This window comes from Nymphalis io, chromosome 15 (genome assembly GCF_905147045.1).
Source record: "Nymphalis io chromosome 15, ilAglIoxx1.1, whole genome shotgun sequence".
NCBI classification, from domain to species: Eukaryota; Metazoa; Arthropoda; class Insecta; order Lepidoptera; family Nymphalidae; genus Nymphalis; species Nymphalis io.
In genome coordinates, this window is record NC_065902.1 from 11,860,268 (window position 1) to 11,879,964 (window position 19,697).

General features: G+C 33.3%; 4 protein-coding genes and 1 non-coding gene across 8 annotated transcripts in view; 4 read left to right on the plus strand and 1 right to left on the minus strand.

Annotated features, from left to right (window-relative positions):
- Positions 1-1,970: 1,970 nt before the first annotated feature.
- Positions 1,971-8,577, plus strand: LOC126773852 (uncharacterized). 2 transcript variants are annotated; one of them, XM_050495067.1, is made up of 7 exons: positions 1,971-2,155; positions 2,681-2,866; positions 3,487-3,582; positions 3,922-4,124; positions 5,381-5,509; positions 6,348-6,483; positions 8,431-8,577. In XM_050495067.1, exons 1-7 carry the CDS (start codon positions 2,120-2,122, stop codon positions 8,512-8,514), a joined length of 870 nt encoding a protein of 289 aa, XP_050351024.1. In that variant the 5' UTR covers positions 1,971-2,119; the 3' UTR covers positions 8,515-8,577. The 2 variants fall into 2 exon arrangements, with proteins under 2 accessions (XP_050351024.1, XP_050351023.1); XM_050495066.1 differs by having other exon boundaries at positions 1,971-2,134; positions 6,346-6,483.
- Positions 8,578-10,231: 1,654 nt separating this feature from the next.
- Positions 10,232-12,221, plus strand: LOC126773861 (uncharacterized). Its single transcript, XM_050495082.1, has 5 exons — positions 10,232-10,382; positions 11,014-11,169; positions 11,258-11,353; positions 11,616-11,755; positions 12,026-12,221. The coding sequence occupies exons 1-5, from the start codon at positions 10,335-10,337 to the stop codon at positions 12,219-12,221; spliced, it is 636 nt and encodes a 211-aa protein (XP_050351039.1). The 5' UTR covers positions 10,232-10,334.
- Positions 12,222-12,573: 352 nt separating this feature from the next.
- LOC126774071 (U1 spliceosomal RNA) lies at positions 12,574-12,737 on the plus strand. The gene has a single exon (XR_007669788.1). It is a non-coding gene; the product is annotated as a U1 spliceosomal RNA (small nuclear RNA).
- A 1,543-nt stretch (positions 12,738-14,280) lies between these two features.
- LOC126773797 (probable ATP-dependent RNA helicase DDX56) lies at positions 14,281-17,905 on the minus strand. Of its 3 annotated transcripts, XM_050494981.1 has the most exons (11): positions 17,677-17,905; positions 17,273-17,497; positions 16,738-17,000; positions 16,361-16,621; positions 16,084-16,279; positions 15,843-15,992; positions 15,481-15,578; positions 15,231-15,372; positions 14,841-15,059; positions 14,516-14,594; positions 14,281-14,399 (listed from the first exon to the last, which is right to left on the minus strand). In XM_050494981.1, the coding sequence occupies exons 1-10, from the start codon at positions 17,734-17,736 to the stop codon at positions 14,520-14,522; spliced, it is 1,689 nt and encodes a 562-aa protein (XP_050350938.1). In that variant the 5' UTR covers positions 17,737-17,905; the 3' UTR covers positions 14,281-14,399; positions 14,516-14,519. The 3 variants fall into 3 exon arrangements, with proteins under 3 accessions (XP_050350938.1, XP_050350937.1, XP_050350939.1); XM_050494980.1 differs by having other exon boundaries at positions 14,281-14,594; XM_050494982.1 differs by having other exon boundaries at positions 14,281-14,594; positions 17,273-17,507; positions 17,677-17,904.
- Positions 17,906-18,663: 758 nt separating this feature from the next.
- The window catches only part of LOC126773765 (E3 ubiquitin-protein ligase Ubr3), a 69,260-nt gene continuing 68,226 nt past the window's right edge, over positions 18,664-19,697 (plus strand). The window contains exon 1 of the mRNA XM_050494906.1: positions 18,664-19,185. Within this exon, the coding sequence (XP_050350863.1) occupies positions 18,969-19,185 (217 nt within the window). The 5' untranslated portion in view covers positions 18,664-18,968. The remainder of the gene's footprint in view (positions 19,186-19,697) is intronic.

Consider the following 19,697-nt stretch of genomic DNA (forward strand, 5'->3'; position numbering starts at 1 on the left):
ACATGGCATTTGCTTGCCTAACGTTAGGTCTTGAAGTCGTAACGTTTTACAATAAAGACGAATATTTTATTGTATTTAGGATAAATTAAACGTTGAAATGTTTACGTTAGTGAATATAATTGTTTATGAAATATAATCATACATGTGTTCCAGTAACTTTAGAGAACGCTTGGATGCTTGAGCTTTGGATACTTATATAATAATAAGTAAATGTTATATTTAGATAAAGGTTATATATGCTCATCACGAACAAACATTTCTAGGTAATGTTTTAAATAAAATTAACATGTCGTTGAATAGCACAATGTACATATTATGAAAATTTTATGAAGTGTTTAATACATACCTACATATATAATAGCTTTAAATTATATTTAAACTTAGTATATGAATCGTACGGGTCTTCAAGGGCAACATTTTAAATAATGGACCTAAAATCTCCAATTGAGATAACCTGTTTCATTTAATATTAGTAAATGATATTATATTGAATTATTTAAAATTAATAAATGTATTGAGTAGTATATTATATAATGAAATATATCATTAAATGTTGTATGAAGTAGAAAATCTTTTACTTATTTAATAAAAAAAACATACTCATTACATAATAACATATTATAAATGCAAGTATATAATAGGATTTTATGAAGCATAGGTTAAAGAACTTTAAAACGTTTCTAGAAAGTAACAACGAACGTGTAGTTGTGTACATATATAATGTGTGTATTACTTGTATATAAGTAACACGAAATGCTGGTCAGACTATAATTATAAATTGTATACTAATTAATTTCAATCAAAGAATAATTTATTCGCTTTATATAGTATATTTAATTTATGCTCGACTTAACCGCTTAATAATGTAATATTTATTTAAGTATATTTTAATACATTGTAACATTTCTCCATTCCAGGGCAATGAATGAAGAAATGACATTATTAAAATACATAACAATCGATATTTACATATTTTATTATTATAACCACTTGTAATAGGTAAATTATAATAACATAAAGTTTAGCTTTGCGATTATTGTATATCGTTAATCGGCACGGCCATTATTTTAGCTTACTTAGTATATTGTAGCATATTAAGTTTTAAGATAACGCTTTTTATGTAATCCGTGTTGTAGTATATTGATGTTAGCATCTTTAACAAAATTCTACTTGTTATTGTACGTAGACAGTAACACGATTTACTTTTTAATATTTTCTTGTTTAACATACCATTATCTAAATTGAAAACTGTCATTCTTATTTCGAATTTTTTAACGGTTTTTCTGTATCAAAACCGTTACCATTTTCGTGTTTTCACTAGAATTATAAAAAAAAACATATGTTAAATCCCTTATCATATCTTAAATTTCGTGTAGTCTGTGCTGTGTTTTTATATAAAATAAAAAAAAAGTTCATATACCCACAATCGGTGTTGACAAAATTCTAATCGTTTATCTGCTGTTATTATTCGTTTTTGTATATCTTAATTAAATGTTTAGGTATCCTTGCATAATATGTAGATTATTGTCGTGTGGTTTATCTATTATTAATAAATTACAAATGGATAGACAGGCCTGTGTCAGCCATTACAGGTCCGTCTGGACATTTGTTTATAAGAATCGTGGTTTTATTTATATCATTAATTTGGAAGTTTATTTAGCAATTTTACTACGAGCCTAAGTGTTGTCACAACACAAATATAGTATATGAATTAAACCTACAACCGTTTTTAATTACTCGTGTTCTATCCATCAAATCATTTCAGTACACTTCGCTATAACTACTTAAAACAACACTGGCGCTTTTTTGTAAATCGGATATTCAATTGTCATTACTTATGTATATTTTTTTATTATTATTTATTACTAAGTTTCCATAACGATACTCATAACAACTCACAGTCAATGCCTTTTAAAAAATCTAAAAGAAGGTCAAATACAAAACCATCTAGTTTTGACGTGTCTCCTGTCACCAAACCTTAAAAAACTATGACAAAATGTTAAATTGTTAGCGTAAAATTTTAAAATTAATAAAGTCTAAGCTTGACGAGATGTGTCCATGACATTCTTGTTAAAAATGATAAAGCAAAGAGATACGGAAACTCGACACCGGCCTATGTATGGCGGGAAAAACTGTAAGCTTCAATACACATTGCGTGAGTGATAATTGGCAATATAACATTACATTCATCATCATCGTCATCATCGAAAATCTCTTGCACGTATCCCATTTATTTTATAATTTATCTCCATTTTTTGTCACATCCTTAGCTACCCCTACCTAATTATCTCGCACGCAGCATATCCTTGTTTTTTCATTCATCTTCTACTCTTAATAAAACATTGATTCCTCCCCATAATATTAGCTTAGAATGATAGAGTTAGCTTTCACATCACAATACCGTTCAAATTTCCTTTTGCAAACTGTCACAAATTATTTGTTTATTTATTGAAATAAGAAACACCTTCGGCTTATACACAATACAAACAAAAAAAAAATAGGCTATAGAAGGGTATAGTGATACACAATATCAATCTCTATTTTTTTACCTATTTTGAATTTTCGAAATACATAATTATAAAGACGTTAGTTCAATGAAGTTTTCGCATTCTGTTCCAAAATCAAGTGTTAACATTTTGGCTGAATAGAGTATTTGGTTAAAAATGTATATTCTTTTCAGAATCTATACGAATACCAGTTAGAGTCAATAGCGAAATGGCTGAGCTGCAACGGGGAGGCTTGGGGGATGGGCCCGACAATAGTGTTCGCGAGCGCCGCAGCACTTTTCCTATACAACGAGCTGCAGGCGACCGTCTTCATAGCTGGCGACCACGCGCACGTTTCGCTGCTAGAGAAGACCCTCGTTGTCAGTGCACAGGAATTCTTTCGATTGCCCTTGATACTTTTCTAATTCTAACACTTTATTGCGACGAGTAAATGTGCACCTAGAAGTTTTTGAATCCTTTTTGATTATTTTTTTTACATTGAAATTCAAACACGTATAAACATTTTATTGCGCTCTAGATTTTACCCGCGTTTGAGGGGAGGGGGCAAGTGTTAGGTACATAGGTTAAGTCAGAGTATAAGCTGTATCTATTCCAAATTTCGTTCAAATCGGCTTAGTAGTTTTTGCGTGAAAGAAAAAATCCGTCCATTTATTCTTACAAAGTTTCGCGTTTATAATATTAGTATGACTAATTCGCAGCCAACCACCTACATTGTAACGTTAATGGCATATATCATATGGGTAATATTACATATTAATATCCAACGTATGGATGGGTTGGAAGCCTAACCAGATTAGAATAATATAACTTTTTTTATATCTAATGGTAGGGATCATTAGGTATTAAAAAAAAACTAAAGAATTGAGCTCGCAGCATCGAAAACCTCTGACTTGAATTCAGTTTATTGAGTGATGGAATAAAAAATCACAAAATATTTGTAATATTGCCACCTAATTAGAAAACTTTTATTTACTACTAGTCGTCAATGATCGTCGGAATGTTGGCCCTGATGGTCCATCTCTGGGTGTGCTCGATGCGCTTCTTTCAATACTACCTGGACACCCTTATTAAGGACGTAAGTGGTCTTGAATTAGGTTCATCTTATTCTCTATACATATATATACAAATGAACATTTTACTTGGTGACAGGGCTTTGTGCAAGCCCAACTGGGTAAGCTCACCATTCACATATTCTATCGTTGAGCAGCAATACTTATGTTGTTGCAGCAATGTTATGTTCCGGTTGAAGAGGTGAGTGAGCCAGTGTAACTGCAGGTACAAGGGACATAACATCTAAGTTCTCAATAAAAAGAGCTTATATTAATTAATATTCAAATAATGTATGCCTTTTTTTATTTTTTCAATGAAAAATAGAGACTTATCTGGTTAATTCTCTAAAACATTCTCACCACAGAGTCCCAGCATACTGTTAGAGTTAACGACGGCGGGACTACTGGGTCAAACGGAAATAGTTCCTCTGGGTCCATTAACCAGGTTCTTGAAGCAGCAGCAGCCTCAGATCCACATCACCGTCTGCTGGTTCCTGTCGCTCTGCTACGCGGATTACGTGAGGAAACATTACTGTCAGAGGTTCAATATGCCTTACCTGGAGCAGTGGTTGGTAATATGGAAAAAAATGTTCTATGATTTTAACAGTAGTCACTTGAAGTAGCATAATCTGTATTAAAAAGTATTGATTTCGTTTTTTTATTTACTAATACAAATTAGCTTTGTTTAGAACATGAAATAGTTTAGAAAATTAGCTAGCAGACTGTATAGTTTCCTAAAGAAAAAAATAATTATAAATAAAATGGATTAATAAAACTTTTCTGTTATTTTACATTAGTCTTGCTTGACGGTTAGGATCATCGTGATGAAACTTTCATATACCTAGGTATATAATTATCAACCATAATGTAGCGTATACAGCGTATTTAGAAGGTTTAACTACGCTTTTCTGCTTATGTATTATTGTTTCTATCGGTATTTAGGCTTTGTTTATACAATTATACGCTATTTATGTATTAATTGTCACCGAGTTAATTGTCATAGACCTTATTCAGACGTAGCCTTAAGGTGGACTGACAGTGGTCTTATATGGAGTTGGAGTTATCTTATATGAATATTTTAAAGATTTAGAGATATTCCTAACACTTGAGAATTTCTCTAATTGACCTTTCCCTGCTGGTCAAGTAAGGAATGTAATGATATATATGTTAATGTCTAAGTAGTTTTGTAATACATTATCTACATTTTTAACTGCCAATAATTACTATCTCCTTTAATATGTAAATAAAATAAAGAATAACAAGGCAACACTATTGTATATTTGTATTATTATCACAATTATTCTTTACTCTTATACCTACGTAGATCCCTTAATTTCATATATAATATGTTTCTTTTTTTATATAGAATAGGAAGGCGGACGAGCATATATGGGTAACCTGATGGTAAGTGGTCACCAACGCCCATAGACATTGGCATTGTAAGAAATGTTAACCATAGCTTACATTACCAATGCGCCACCAACCTTGGGAACTAAGATGTCATGTCCCTTGTGCCTGTAATTACACTGGCTCACTCACACTTCAAACCGGAACACAACAATACCAAGTACTGCTGTTTTGCGGTAGAATATCTGATGAGTGGATGGTACCTACCCAGACGAGCTTGCACAGAGCTCTACCACCAACCAAGTACATATTAATTACGTTTATGCTGTCCGGCATAGACTCTACTCATACATAGCCATATGACGTATTCTCAAATAACAAAGGTACCTATTCATACAATATTTTGATGTAGGCAGGAACTTATTTATAATAATTTACGTTATTATAATGTTTCTTTAAAGTGTTAACATAAAACAGGCAGGCAGAATTGCACGAGCGCGCAACGCACGGCGTCAACAGCACCATAGAGAAGGTGAACAGTTTGGTGTGCGCGGCGCGCCGCCGCCTGAGGGGGTACACGCGCACCCCGACCAGTGACGCGCACACGTATGTAATACGATATACGTAATAATATAATAAGTCTTCTCGATTGAAACGATCTTTTAAAGATCTAGATTACAACGTTAAATATAATATATATATATATATATATATATATATATATATATATATATATATATATATAAGCAAAATACGACTCATCACGAGATCTCTAAACTATCCGCGCGATTGACTTGATATTTGTCAGAGTTACTCCTTCCGACGTAGACGCTCACTAAGTACACGTGCGTAGCAGGGACGATTGGCTAGTATATTATCTAGGTACACAAGTACTCGCTCTCATAATCCGATAGGACGGTTATCTGAAACGAACGAAAGACTGACAGCTTCCTGATTGCTACTGAGATTTTTTTGACACAATAAATTTATTACGGGCCCGACACGAGGTCTGTTCCTGTCATTAAGTCTGAGTTTTTCACATTTAGACAAGAATTCCTGCTTCCCCCTTCCTTCTTAAGTCCACGCGAGCTGGTTCTCGATGTCACCGCCTAACTGTGACATCAATTCCATCGCGAACAAAGAAATTTGGCAACTCCTTTCTTTGTCGCACTTCCAAAAAATGGAATTCCTTACCAGCTCACGTGTTCCCCTCCTCTTACAACCCGGGTTCCTTCAAACGAGGCGTGAAGAGGCATCTTGCGGGCCGGCAAGGCGAAGGCGGCTAGTGCAGAACGTTTTTCCCGTCTGTACTGGCCGTCGTCACGTTTGGACTCTACTACCACTTACCATCAGGTGGAGTAGAGTCATTTGCCCTCCCGGCGAATATAAAAAAAAAAAAAAAGAAACTTGAAAGAAGCTATAGTGATAAAGTTGTTAACTAGAGTGAGAGCGCATGCTCGAAGCGGCCGTCGGTGGAGATCGGCCGAGTCCAGAAGCGTGACGCACGGGGAGCACCGCTCGTCTGTCAGTCCAGCCCAGCCACGGCCGAAGCCATTGAGAAACTCAGAACGTACATTGCGGTAAATTAAAATTAAAAAAGTACTTATTGGTAGGACTTTTTGCAAGCCCATAGGTACCACCCACTTATCACGTATTCTACCGCACAAACAGCAATATTTAGTACAATACTAAGTATTGCTGTTTGGCTGTAAGAAAAATGTTATTAAAAAGATAACTAGCGACCGACCCGTTGTTACCAGACAGGTTATTGTAAATTATATTGCAGTATTTATATATTTGTCTTGTACGTTAAAGAATATTGTTATTATAAGTTTACATATTCGAGAGTAATGGACTGATAGTTAGAGTTATATGTTCCTTTTTAGCTTTTATTTCTTGTTTTGTCAAATATTAGTTATCCTATTGAGAGGATCTCTCCTTTCGAAAAAACCATTCGATGCTTATTTCATAACATTGCTTCAATGCGGGTTGGTGATACGCAAGTGGCAGATATTCATCGAACACAAGCAGATTTACTCGCGATGTTTTCATTAACCAATCATGCGATAAATTATAAGGGTGGTAGGGCTTTGTGCAAGCCCGTCTGGGTAGAAACCACCCATTCATCAGATATTCAACCGCAAAACAGCAGTACTTGTTATTGTTGTGTTCCGGTTTGAAAGGTGAGTGAGCCAGTGTAATTACAGGCACAAGGGATATAACATCTTAGTTCCCAAAGTTTGTGGCGCATTGGCGATATAAGCGATGGTTGACATTTCTTACAATGTCTATGGGCGTTGGTGACCAATTACCATCAGGTGGCCCATATGCTCGTCCGCCAACTTATACTATAAAAAGAAATAATTAAAGCACATAAAAATTAAGTAGTGATAAAAATTACGCGTTTTAATCACTGGGCCATTTCGTCTCCGCCTTTCATAGTCCACACTTGTACAATTTAATTTTCTTCCATTTTTTGTAAGATTTAATTACACAAACATTTCACGTTCTAAAAACGTAACAGAAATTTCACCCACTAACTGTTGTGAATATCAAGTGGTTTTTGAGATCAAAAGGAAACTTAGCGCACAAACATCGTTGTTTTTTCTTTTTCTTTAACCTAAATTTGTCATTTCACGTGCAACGCTCTATGAGCTACTCTTAAAGCATTCTGAAAGATATTTTCCAACTTACCTGACCTACATACACTTATTGTGTTTTATTTACTTGTTAATACTTGGCTTCTTTGATACTTATTCCAGAATTATTCTACAGTTAAATAAGCTTGATTAGCTTATTTGTGTTATGTAAAAAAAATTCTAATATTGTTTTCTTATGACATTTAAGATAGATATAGCTGTTGAATTGCATATTTAATAAAATAGTATTTAAATACCACTGGTCACTGATGGTAGGGCTTTGTGAAAGCTCGTCTGGATAGGTTCCACCCACTCATCAGATATTCTACCGCAAAACAGCAGTACTTGGTATTGTTGTGTTCTGGTTTGATTGGTGGGTGAGCCAGTGTAATTACAGGCACAAAGGACATACCATCTTAGTTCCCAAGGCTGGTGGCGCATTGGCGGTGTAAGCGATGGTTGACATTTGTTTCAATACCAATGTCTTTGTGGGTTGGTGACCACTTACCATCAGTTGTCTTATATGCTCGTCCATCTAACTATTCTATAAAAAAAACCCTCAGCATTCCCTCACATTCACTGGTGGTAGGGCTTTGTGCAAGCTCGTCTGGGTAGGTACCACCCACTCATCAGATATTCTACCGCAAAACAGCAATACTTGATATTGTTGTGTTCCGGTTTGAAGGGTGAGTGAGCCAGTGTAATTACAGGCACAAGGGACATAAAATCTTAGTTCCCAAGGTTGGTGGCGCATTGGATATGTAAGCGATGGTTGACATTTCTTACAATGCTAATGTCTAAGAGCGTTGGTGACCACTTACCATCAGGTGGCCCATATGCTCGTCCGCCTTCCTATTCTATAAAAAAAAAAAAAAAAAACTGTTTCAGGAGACACGATGTTGCTGCAGCAGTGCGTCGGACGCCCGCGAATGTGTTTCTTGCACTTCACTCCGTCCAAAGAGTACGGTCTGAATTATATTTTGGTTTAAATAAAAACAGATAACGTTTTGTACAAAACTAATAAATGTCTCTTAAGCAAATTACTTTTTTGTTTATTTACATAATTATTAGAAAGCCAACGTAATATACAATGAGTGAGCGTTTTCTTTTTATTTTAATTAAAGCCGAAGCCTTAAAGTTTAACAATAATTATTATAATGAAAGAAAATATTGTATAAAAACAAACGTCATGTATATACGACAAGGTATATGTGAAACTTCGAAATCAATGGATATTGAAATAATTTATAATTACCTACTCACCAAAATAGAAATATGACATAAATTAAATAAAAATACTATTTCGTTAATATATATATTTTTTGTAATAATATATGCATATTTACACAAGGAATTAGGAAGAGGCGGGGAGAGGCGTGACGGCATAAAAGAGCGTCATGCCATTGTCCGTCGCGGCATACGACTCATTTACTCCTGAATAATAATAGATGTTTAACATCGAAGATATAAAATAAACCTGAATTATCACGTAACATATATACTTAATATTATTAATGCGAAAATAACTCTATTTGTCTTTTACACTTTTGGGGCTAAACCTGTATAGGGTGTTCACATAAGCATCTATTTTGTGTAACTGAACTCAATGTTAAAATATGTATTCTGTTCACATACTTAAACTATGCTATTGAATGATGGGTATGAGACGCGTGCTATCGGCTAGAGTTAGACTGACTAAAATAATTACATTTGCGTTATATTGAGGACGCGCTAAATTGATAAATAAACGATGCAATATTGTCGGTGCAATGAACCGTACAACCACTGAAGCGATTTTGTTGAATTTTGGTATGAAGCAAGCTTGAACCCCAAGATAGGCTACATTTTTATACCTAACACGTCACAAATACACGGGCGAAAACTAGTAAATAATAATTAAATGTAATGCCTATATAATAATATCCTTTAGCTATTCTGCAAAGTCGAAACTTAGCGAGATCGAAGCAGAGCACAATCATGAAGTGTCAAGTGATATGCTATATTGATTATAAACATAATGTTTAAAGGATATACGCGTCAAATTAGCGTATCATAAGTCAGTACACGAACAAGATTCAAAGTTCTTACGGAATAGTACTGCTGTATTAAATTTTGATTGGTCGTATCCAAATCCGACACTACAAGAATAACAATACGTCCTCAAATGAGTCTTAATAAAAATAAAATCATCATTTCCTTTGTCAAAACTTACATCCCCTGTCGGCAATAACAACTATTGATTTGGACAGAAAACATACCTTATATTTCGACAATCCAATAAGGATCAAATTTTGAAAAGAATGTGTTTATTCCCATCAATCTGACTGAACTTTAAGGAATTAACTATGCTGTTAATATTGAAATTGTTTCATTTGAAATTATTTTTTAGTACACATATAGTTATACTTCAGCGTCAAACATTATTCGAAACCGGAACCTAATGTAGGCTAACTTTAAAAGTGTATTTTAATTTATTACTAAATTTAAAAAAATCTAGTATTTGGCTTACTCCATAACCCGGCTATGCGTGTGGCATCCAGAGGTTCACCCATACAAAAAAGTAAATAATGAAATTAAAAAAAAACAATCAATGAAGTTTTAACCAATACGTCATCACTGACTAGTGACTTCAATAAATTGATGGATTGTTTTTCAAACGTCATTTGACAGCGTCAATCACACAGCAATTATGGTCACATAGTCAAATAATTTTATTTTACAATACACATGAATATAAATTAATGTGCCATTATAAGTTATCAATATATGTTTCGTTTTAAACCAACCTTGTGATGTTCTATTCGAATGTATTAAATTATGTGAGATCAGAAGGTACAAAGGTATATCGTATAAATCATTAATTAGTCTTACTCTTAATTAGCAAATTAATTTATAAAACTCTACAAAGCTACTTTAAAGCTAATTCGAACCTACTGTTATAAATGAAATTGAATTCAATATTTATTAATTTGGAGCCATTTTATTGATCTATCTCCACAAAATGTACGTAAATAATATAAAAAGACAATAATTATCTTTAATAAATTATAATGAAATCTTTACCGAATTTCGACGACGGCAGCCAATTCCTTAGAGGATATTATAATGCAGATGTATTCCTTTCGCTATTCTCCCACTGAATTAGGCAACACTGCAAGCTTGCCCGCTTTACGCGCAGAACACATCTTAATTCCCAATTTTTTTATTTAAATCTAAGAAAAGTGCCGCATCTGCATCGTCATAATCACAATCCGTTGTAAATTGATATAACTATAGAACACCGTACTGTTTGATTTGATAATGTTTGTAACTGAGATTGACCATTAGAATGCTATATAGTAAATAAATAATCAAGAACCTGCATTATTACTGAGCTTGAAAACTAGCTTTACACTTCCCTATCCGTAAAAGTATATTTGAATTTCTAATTGGGTATATTACACATACTCATTACAGCATTACGTTTTTCAGCTATTCGATTGGTCAAAATGCGGTGAAAGTTATCTGTCAACAATTCCGACAATCTTGTGGGCATTAGGTTCTGCTGCACTTGCTCATCGTCTTATATCAGCAATGTTCAGAAGATTCATATTCAGACGTATACCAATATGGGAGATCGTTTTACAGGTAACAAATAAATTTAAAAAAATACACTTCAAATGAAATGTATTAAGGAATTTAATTAATTAAAGTTTATCTTTCTCATCTGTTTCAGAATCTGTTATTCATTTGGATGGTTATTTACAGTCTCCATTTTTGGTTTGTGGTCACAAACGTCATGAAATTTCTAGTCAAATATTGTTACGAAACGGTAAATGCATAACGAAAATCTCTTATTTTTAAATAATTATTATTTTAAAATAAAGAATTGTGGACGTGAACAAAGGTCACAAAAAAAAATTCTGTCTTAAATTAAGAAAAAAAAAAACATTTTTTTAACAGTCGCTAAACATAGCACAAAGATTATAACATACGTTACAGAATGACGAATCGTTTATCGTTACAGTTATAAAAAAAATATCTATTTAGAAAAAAACGCCTGAATTAACTTTAAAAATTCGCGCTAATTACAGAACGACGGTTTAATCCCAATTGATGAAGAGGAAAGCTGTAAGATCATGCAGCAATGGATGATTTGGATGTGTTCCACGGTGCCACTAGTTTTCTACATATACACTCGACCTAAGTCAGTGGCACCACCGCTTATGATATGGTTGGTGTTTATGAAATGTCAAATATAATATTTTCTGTAATTATTGTTGACTGAGAAATGTATGTCACAGTATTATAGATAAATTGCGCTAAGGGCTTCGTTTAAAAATAACATGACAAAAGATATTTTAATTGCAATTAAGCTGCCTATAATGATTTGACATTGAATCGTTGAATTACTTATAAAATACAGGATCACAATTTACTAATAAAATGTACTGTATGTATGCATCTCTGTTGTAAATTGCGTATTATGTCTTTCTTTTTCCAGGATAACTACAAATCCATGGCACCGTCGAGAGATGGGAGCGTATGGTTACTATCTCAATCGACCCTTTTCGTATCTACACCCGGCGAGCAACGAGTCCCTCTGTCAACGAGCTCTATCACTCAGAAGAGCCTTTAGCGATTCAAGAACTGTTATCAAAGAACCGCCAAGAAAAAGACGAAATTCTAAATCTGTTTAAATTTTTTGTTAACTAATAAACTGTATTAATACATAAAACAGACTATAATTTGTTTTTTTTTCTATTAAATCTGTATCCGACTTATATACAAAAATATTTCTTGAATCCTAAAACCTAAAAAGTTTAAGGACGTTTTCATGAAAAAAAAAGTCATGACACAAATAGATCAAACATTTAAAAAAAAATGCTTTCTTTGACATTCCAAATTTAAATTCTGCAATAAGTCAATGTATTGGACGTCATCCAATTATTTCCAAAATCCGCTAACAGATGTCACTGATCCGATAATTAAATCGCGATGTCAAGATTCCCGAACGCGAGTATATAAAGGAAGTGCAAGGCAATGACAAGTATACTAACCTTGCGTAGGGTGTACCGTGATCACGAAGGCGGTTGCCCCGGGCCGGCGCCAGCCATTGCACTGCGGTTGGATAAAGCTGGTCTGTGACTATTCCACAATGGAATATGTCGTACGTGTAATTTTTGGTAGTTGGGCTTGCGTTCTGCGCAGTCCACTCTTAATAATCATATCGACAAAAAAAACAGGAAGAAAATGGATCGAATAGATATATATATAATACATAACTCTTATGTAATTTTCGATATAACTCCTTGACCGTATGGGTATTTTTAATCATGCTACAGATGTTGAATTAAATTTCCTTACACCAAGTAAATGTTATGAAATTATTCATGCCATAAGTAATTTAGAAAAAACATAGTTATTCATATAAAACATTTATTATTATAAAAGCCGAGTTGGCCTAGTTGTTAGAATGCGTGAATCTCAACCGATGATCGTTATTCAAAACCGGGCAAGCACCACTGAATTGAAATGTATGTGCTTAATTTGGGTTTATAATTCATCTTGTGCTTGACGGTGAAGGAAAACATCGTGAGGAAACTTGCATGTGTCTAATTTCATTGAAATTCTGCCACATGTGTGATTACCAACCCGCATTGGAGCAGCGTGGTGGAGTAAGCTCCAAACCTTCTCCTCAAAAGGGAGAGGAAGCCTTAGCCCAGCAGTGGGCCATTAACAGGCTGTTACTGTTACTGTATAACTGTATATGTAGTTATTTAAATATAACATTTAATAGGCAAACATGCAACATGCAAATGGTAGCTAAAATTATTTACCTTGAAATAAATTTGTAGCATCTTTTGGTAAATAAATACATTTTTTTTGAATCGATTAGTTGGCTAACAATAAGCTATACTATACGACGGCAATCTTACAAACGGGTTTTTTAGTTTTGTAAAGAATAGATTAGAAGAAAAATAACACAATGAAAAACTTTTTTTAAGCCCGATCATTTAAAGTGCCTTTGAAGCATGCATGCATTAGTTTTAACCGAAGGTACTGATACAAGTTTAAGTATTAAATTGCAAGAATAAAACAGACATTGCACATTCATAAAATTCCGCCACAGATTATGACTAAGTGCATAAAAACAAACGGACAACAATTTTAATAAATTTTCTTAAAATAAAAAGAATTCCATTGTTACATTTACTTGCAACATCATTTATTATGATGAAAATTATTAAATTAACATTTTATGACAGCTTTTATTTTATTATCTATATTGAATTATTGTATCCAAACACAATTAAATTTGAATAGCTATTACCCGTTGTTTTAAATGAAAAACATGGTCAGGACATGTTTTCACCAATAAATATTTCAGAATGAATTCAGATAATTTGAATGCAAATATGGCAGATGCACTGCCTACATTTATTTATTTTTATTTTCAGTGTCATCATTATTCATAATGTCTTTTAATTCTTTTAGTTCAGTCTCATAATGTCTTTATCATCAATTCTTTGTTTTTTATATTCATCATAAATACCTGCTTTACGGACATTACTAATAATTGTATTTTCCCACCACTTAAGCGTAAAGCTTATAAACCAATGGGAACGACAAAAGTGTGATTGAACCACTGTTACACCCGTTACACCACTGTTAAATTAACCATTCTTAATAAACCATTGAGCTATTAATGTATGTTTTAAGTACCTTTCAGTTTCTTAAATAAAATAAAAATACCAATTAAAAAATTAAACAGAACAGTATATATATATTATCATATAAGACAATTACACCAATACATTATTAATATCGTACTAACCAAACTCTTCAACTAATAATGCAACCATGTGTTGCTCGCACTATGTAAAGAACAAAAACACAACATCAGGCAAATTTTATTTACATTTACAATTGTGAAAAATTAATATTTGTTAGTATAGTCTTTGTATTAGAAAATTATCTTCTCAATACTAACAGTGCTATGTGTCTTCTGCTGTTGGCGTCTTCTTCAGGTTCTTCAACTGAAAACTTTTGAGGGGATCACTCTGACGTGCCTGTGCATTAAAAAAAGCATTTTAATCTTTATCTACTTGAAGTATAGCCACGATATGACTAAGCAAAAGCTAGTTGATTAAACAAATGGCTCAATGGTTGAAATTTCGTTGATTTAAAATTGAATGATTATTTATCTTGGGGATGCTCTTTCGAGCTGGAGCACTTAATTTAAATTGGAATCCAGCCACTTAGTAAAAGTTAAAATCTTAACTAACTTGTTCATATTTTGAATGGGACTATCTAACCTGATATTTATGCCTCTTTGCACTCCCAAAGTGACCGGCTTGTTTTTTCTTTTTAGGTGGCGCGACGGCGTCCACGTCGGCCTCCGTGTCCTCGTTCCTCAACGCGGCCGGCAACAGGTACTCCGGCACGTGAGCCAGCTGCGGCTGCAGGCGCACCGTGTGGAGCGCCTTGTCGCGCTTCAGAGCCGCCAGATCCGTCGGGTTCTCCTCAAAGTAACCCTGCAATACAAAATATATTATAAAGAAGCCCTTAGGATTAGAAATATATTTTAGGCAAAATCAAAGGGTCAGAGAGAAGATTAGTCATTCATCAAAGTGATATGTATTGGTGTGTCATCATGCGAATGCTACGGCGACTGTGCGACAACAACTATTTCCACCCTTCTGTACCTGCAATTGTCGGCAGGCCAGCAGTTCTCGGCGAAGCTCAGCGAGTCTGGCCTCCCGTACAGCTACGCGTGTGACGGCGCGCCACGCGTCGCGTGAGCGGTAACGGAACCCTTCCACGGACTCCAGAGCAAACTCATATTTCCTGAAATACACAAAAAAACTTCGTGCTAATAGTTATCAAATGACTCAATAAATTGATAAGTATATCTCGGTAGGGTAGGTAGGTGCATAGTTGTAAATGATAACTTACTGTAATACTTGTTGTCCATTGAACCCTTTTGATAAATGTTCTTCAACTGCATCCATCAGTGGCTTCTCTCTTATTGCTACAAAGGACAACACCGATCCCTAGAGAAAATGGTTTTATGAGTAAATAATGGGAAAAGCTTTAATTCTAACTCAAGAAGAATTGTTAATCACAGCCATAGCCATGAATTATAGATTACAAGTCATTATAAAAAAGTATTAATCCGAAGTACATATTAAAACTTGCAGACTACATTCTAAGCATAAGTTCTCCCATAGCACATATCGCTATCAAAAAATTTAGTATCTAGATTAAATAAAATTTACGGGAAATGGGTTGAGGCAATAAATTATTTTAAAACATACCTGGTTGTTTCCCCTAGCTGTACGCCCTGCTCTGTGTACATATGAAGTGACATCCAGAGGAAAATCGAAATTGATAACATTGGACACATGCTGGAAGTCAATGCCACGTGATACGCCTGATTCCTTGTCTTTTTTACGTTTTGATTTTTGCTGAAATAAGTTAATAAAAATAAAAGGATCCGAAAAAGGGTCAAACAAAACTTTTTTAAAAAATAAAATGAAAATTAAAAAATAATTGTACCCTTCTCTTTTTTCCCAATTCTTCATCACCTAGTAAACCGCCATCTGGTTGTTCTAAAGCTTTTTCATCTGACGCTACAATTATTTGATAGCGTCCTCTATTGAATTGTTCTACCGAGAGACATCTTATTGCAGCCGGTAACTCTGAATTTAAAACACATGAGCTGATTTTGAACTGCTCCAAGTAGAGTTTCAATCTAGAAAAGTAAAGACATTCCTTTATCTATTTTAAATGACAAGATTTCAATTTATTCGAATGTATTTTTAGGTAAACTTACTTATAGCATCTATCCACTGTCCTTACAAAGATTATACTTTTCCCCCTGATTAAGTTGAGTTTCAGAAGTGCATAGAGGATTGCTGCTTTGTCATCCTCCTCGGCAAACAGATGGTAATGCTGCAGTTGTGTTGATGGAGCTAACTCTGGCTCCTCGAGTTTCAATGTCACTGGATTTCTAAGGACTATTTTTTTTAAGCTCAGTACATCATCAGATAGAGTTGCTGAAGCAAGCACTGCTTGATAGATTTTTGGCAAATGTCTGTAATAAAAAACAAAAATATTATATTTTATTTATAAAAAACCTAATCATTTATACAACAATGTAGAATAAGAATCGCAAAAACTGACAGTAACATTAAAAAAAAATATATTTACCCCAGAAGTTCTTTGATTTCACCTTCATAGCCAAATGAAAATACCAAGTCAGCCTCATCAACAACAAGAACAGACAAATCTTCCTTTAATCTCATACTATTAGCTTTCAAATGTGCTAATGCCCTAGATGGTGTTGCTATAACTATATCCGGCTTATCTGCCAGCAAAGATTTTTGTATTTGCATATCGCCATTTTGTGATATATCTATACAACGAACTTCTCTCGAACATTTTAGTGTCAAGTCATTTATTACTGATGTTATCTGGAATAAGTTTAAGGGATATTTCATTTAATTTTTAATTATATTAATACACAATATTTTCATCCTTTTTTTAGTAAAAAGCGGAAAAAAAATGTAAATTTAATTTCACAATTCAAATTTTTATTTGAAAGCAATTTCATTCCAATGCTTCTTAATTTATTAGGTTCAATTAATCAAAAAATAATTATTATCGCCAATGAACTATTGACCATTATTTATTCTATTACAATTTACTACTAACCTAAAATATATGCTTTTATATGAAAACTTACCTGACCACATAACTCTTTACTCGGAGATAATATGAGGGCTTTGATACTTTGATGTGTACTTGTGTTTTTAAGGTTCAATATTTTTTGTATGACTGGTATTGTGAACGCTGCCGTCTTCCCTGATCCTGTCCTCGCGCGCATGAGCACATCTTTGCCTTCCAATAGAAGAGGTATTGCGGTCTCTTGTATCAGTGTGGGATGTGGCCAGCCAAGTTGAGATATTGCCTAAAATAAGCTATAGAAAATGTACTCTACATTTATTTGTAAATCGAACGGTTAATATTGCAAAACATCAATAAATGTGGAAAGTTGGGAAGAACTTTTAAATTACTTTTCAAATAGAACTATATTTATTAATGTTAGTTCTTTTTTTTTAAATAAAATTGTTATAAGATAGAACGCACCTTCAATATTCGATCATCCAATTCCATTTCGTGAAACATAACCTTCTTCTCTTCACCCATGGCGTTTTATTGTAAATTCTATTCAGTATAATAATATAAGTAAGTGTGTTTAATATACCATATATTTATTATATACAATAACAAAAAACGTAAGCGATTTCATAGAAAGTCAAGAACCACGTTGGGTTTTTGAAATGTCAATAACAAGTAGTTAAAAAATAAAAGTACGCATGCGCGAAACGCAGTGCGCATCAAAATAAAATCACAGATTATAAAATTATTGCAGCATGCAGACATCAGAGTACAGTCAACCAAAGCATGAAACCGTCTTTTTTATAATATTAAAGCATACATATATGAAGTATTTATATTCTCATAATATAAAAATAATCAAATCAAATTATTCAATTATCAACTCAAAAAAATGTAAATAATAATTCATTTAATATTAAATTAAACTATATTGGCTATAGTATGTATATTTTATAAAATTAATATACGTTTAAGTTTCGGTAATAGGTATTTTGGCTTTGAATAAGAGTGATGGGATCAATTAAAAACTAAATTTTCATAAATTATTTAATTTACTCTATATATTTATAAACCATTAAAAAAATAAATCAGTATAGTTTAATAAATCAAATGTATTTGTTGCTAGTTTTTTTTCTGCTAAGATTATATTAGAATTATATTAATGTTATTTCGTAATTTCTTGTTGTTAGTTTCTTAAAAATCTAATTGAGTAAATCGTCACAAATCATGAAAAAAACCATGGTCGAGTCAAAATCATAAAATAAAAATATAAACGAAATAGATACCATTTTTATTAGAAATTTTCAATGGGTAGTAAATCAAAATAAACTTATTAGACGAAACAGTGGTGTGATCGGTAACAAATACTTAATTGTTATAATAATAAAATTTTTCACTGGGCAACATATGAAGTAATTTCTTTAAAATATTTAACTTTATTTTAATGGTAACCCATACCAATGGCCGAGTTGTTTCTGCATTGCTCTATTATTATTTTTAACTGCGAAGTATTTTAGTTATTTGTAATTCTTTCGAAAACTTGAACGTTATCATTTGATGCAGTGTCATAGTTTTGAATTCTTACAAAATGGTACTTTAGCAACATACCACCACGATGTTTAACCGCGGATGCGTTACGGACCGCAGTTCATTGCCTTATGTAAAACTGGTAATGGTGTTTCTTCCGTGAGTGACCGAAATATACAGTGACTTATGTGTATACTTAGCTTGTTGATGTGACTAGTGAAGAAAGTGTAAAAATGTCAAATTCAACGGCTCAAGTGTTGATGAAGAAGGGGAAACGAGGTGCAGCTGCGTATATCCATGCGGATTGCGCGAGTGGTTCGCCGCAGCACCTCGGCCCACTTCTTGACGTCTTGCTGAACCCCAGCAAGGCCATAGATGAGTGGGAGACGATTGACTGGTGTCGTTGGCTTCTAGCGGGCGGCCGAACACCTGACGAATTCGCCGCAGTTGGTAAGTAAATTCAATTATAACTGTATCCTTTTAATTGTATCTCGTTCTTTGTAGGTTATGAACAATAACTTGTGGTGATGAAGCAGTTTTATAAATAAGTCCGCATTCACGACAGAAAAATGCGCAACTATCGCAATTAAAAAAAATAACACAAATAACAAATTCAGATTCTAGTAAGTTCTTGTTTTGAAATGTAATATATTCCCTGCATGAAGATGTGTTCAACCTATCAGCATTCAGAATTATTTACTATCTTTACTGAATGTTTCAGTGGATTTGAATTGACATTTAGGTAACAATTCATCTTATTTAAATTTAGTTAACCGAATTTTATAAATGACTCAAAATAAAACAGCATAATAATAAAAAAAAAAAACAAATCAACAATGATTCATACTATTTATCTTGTATTGGATAAATTATATAATGTATCTGAGATCATTCTCATGGCCTGTTTCTAAACAAGGTTGTGTCCTTATTGTTTCAAAAGGCAATATACACATGAGCCCATG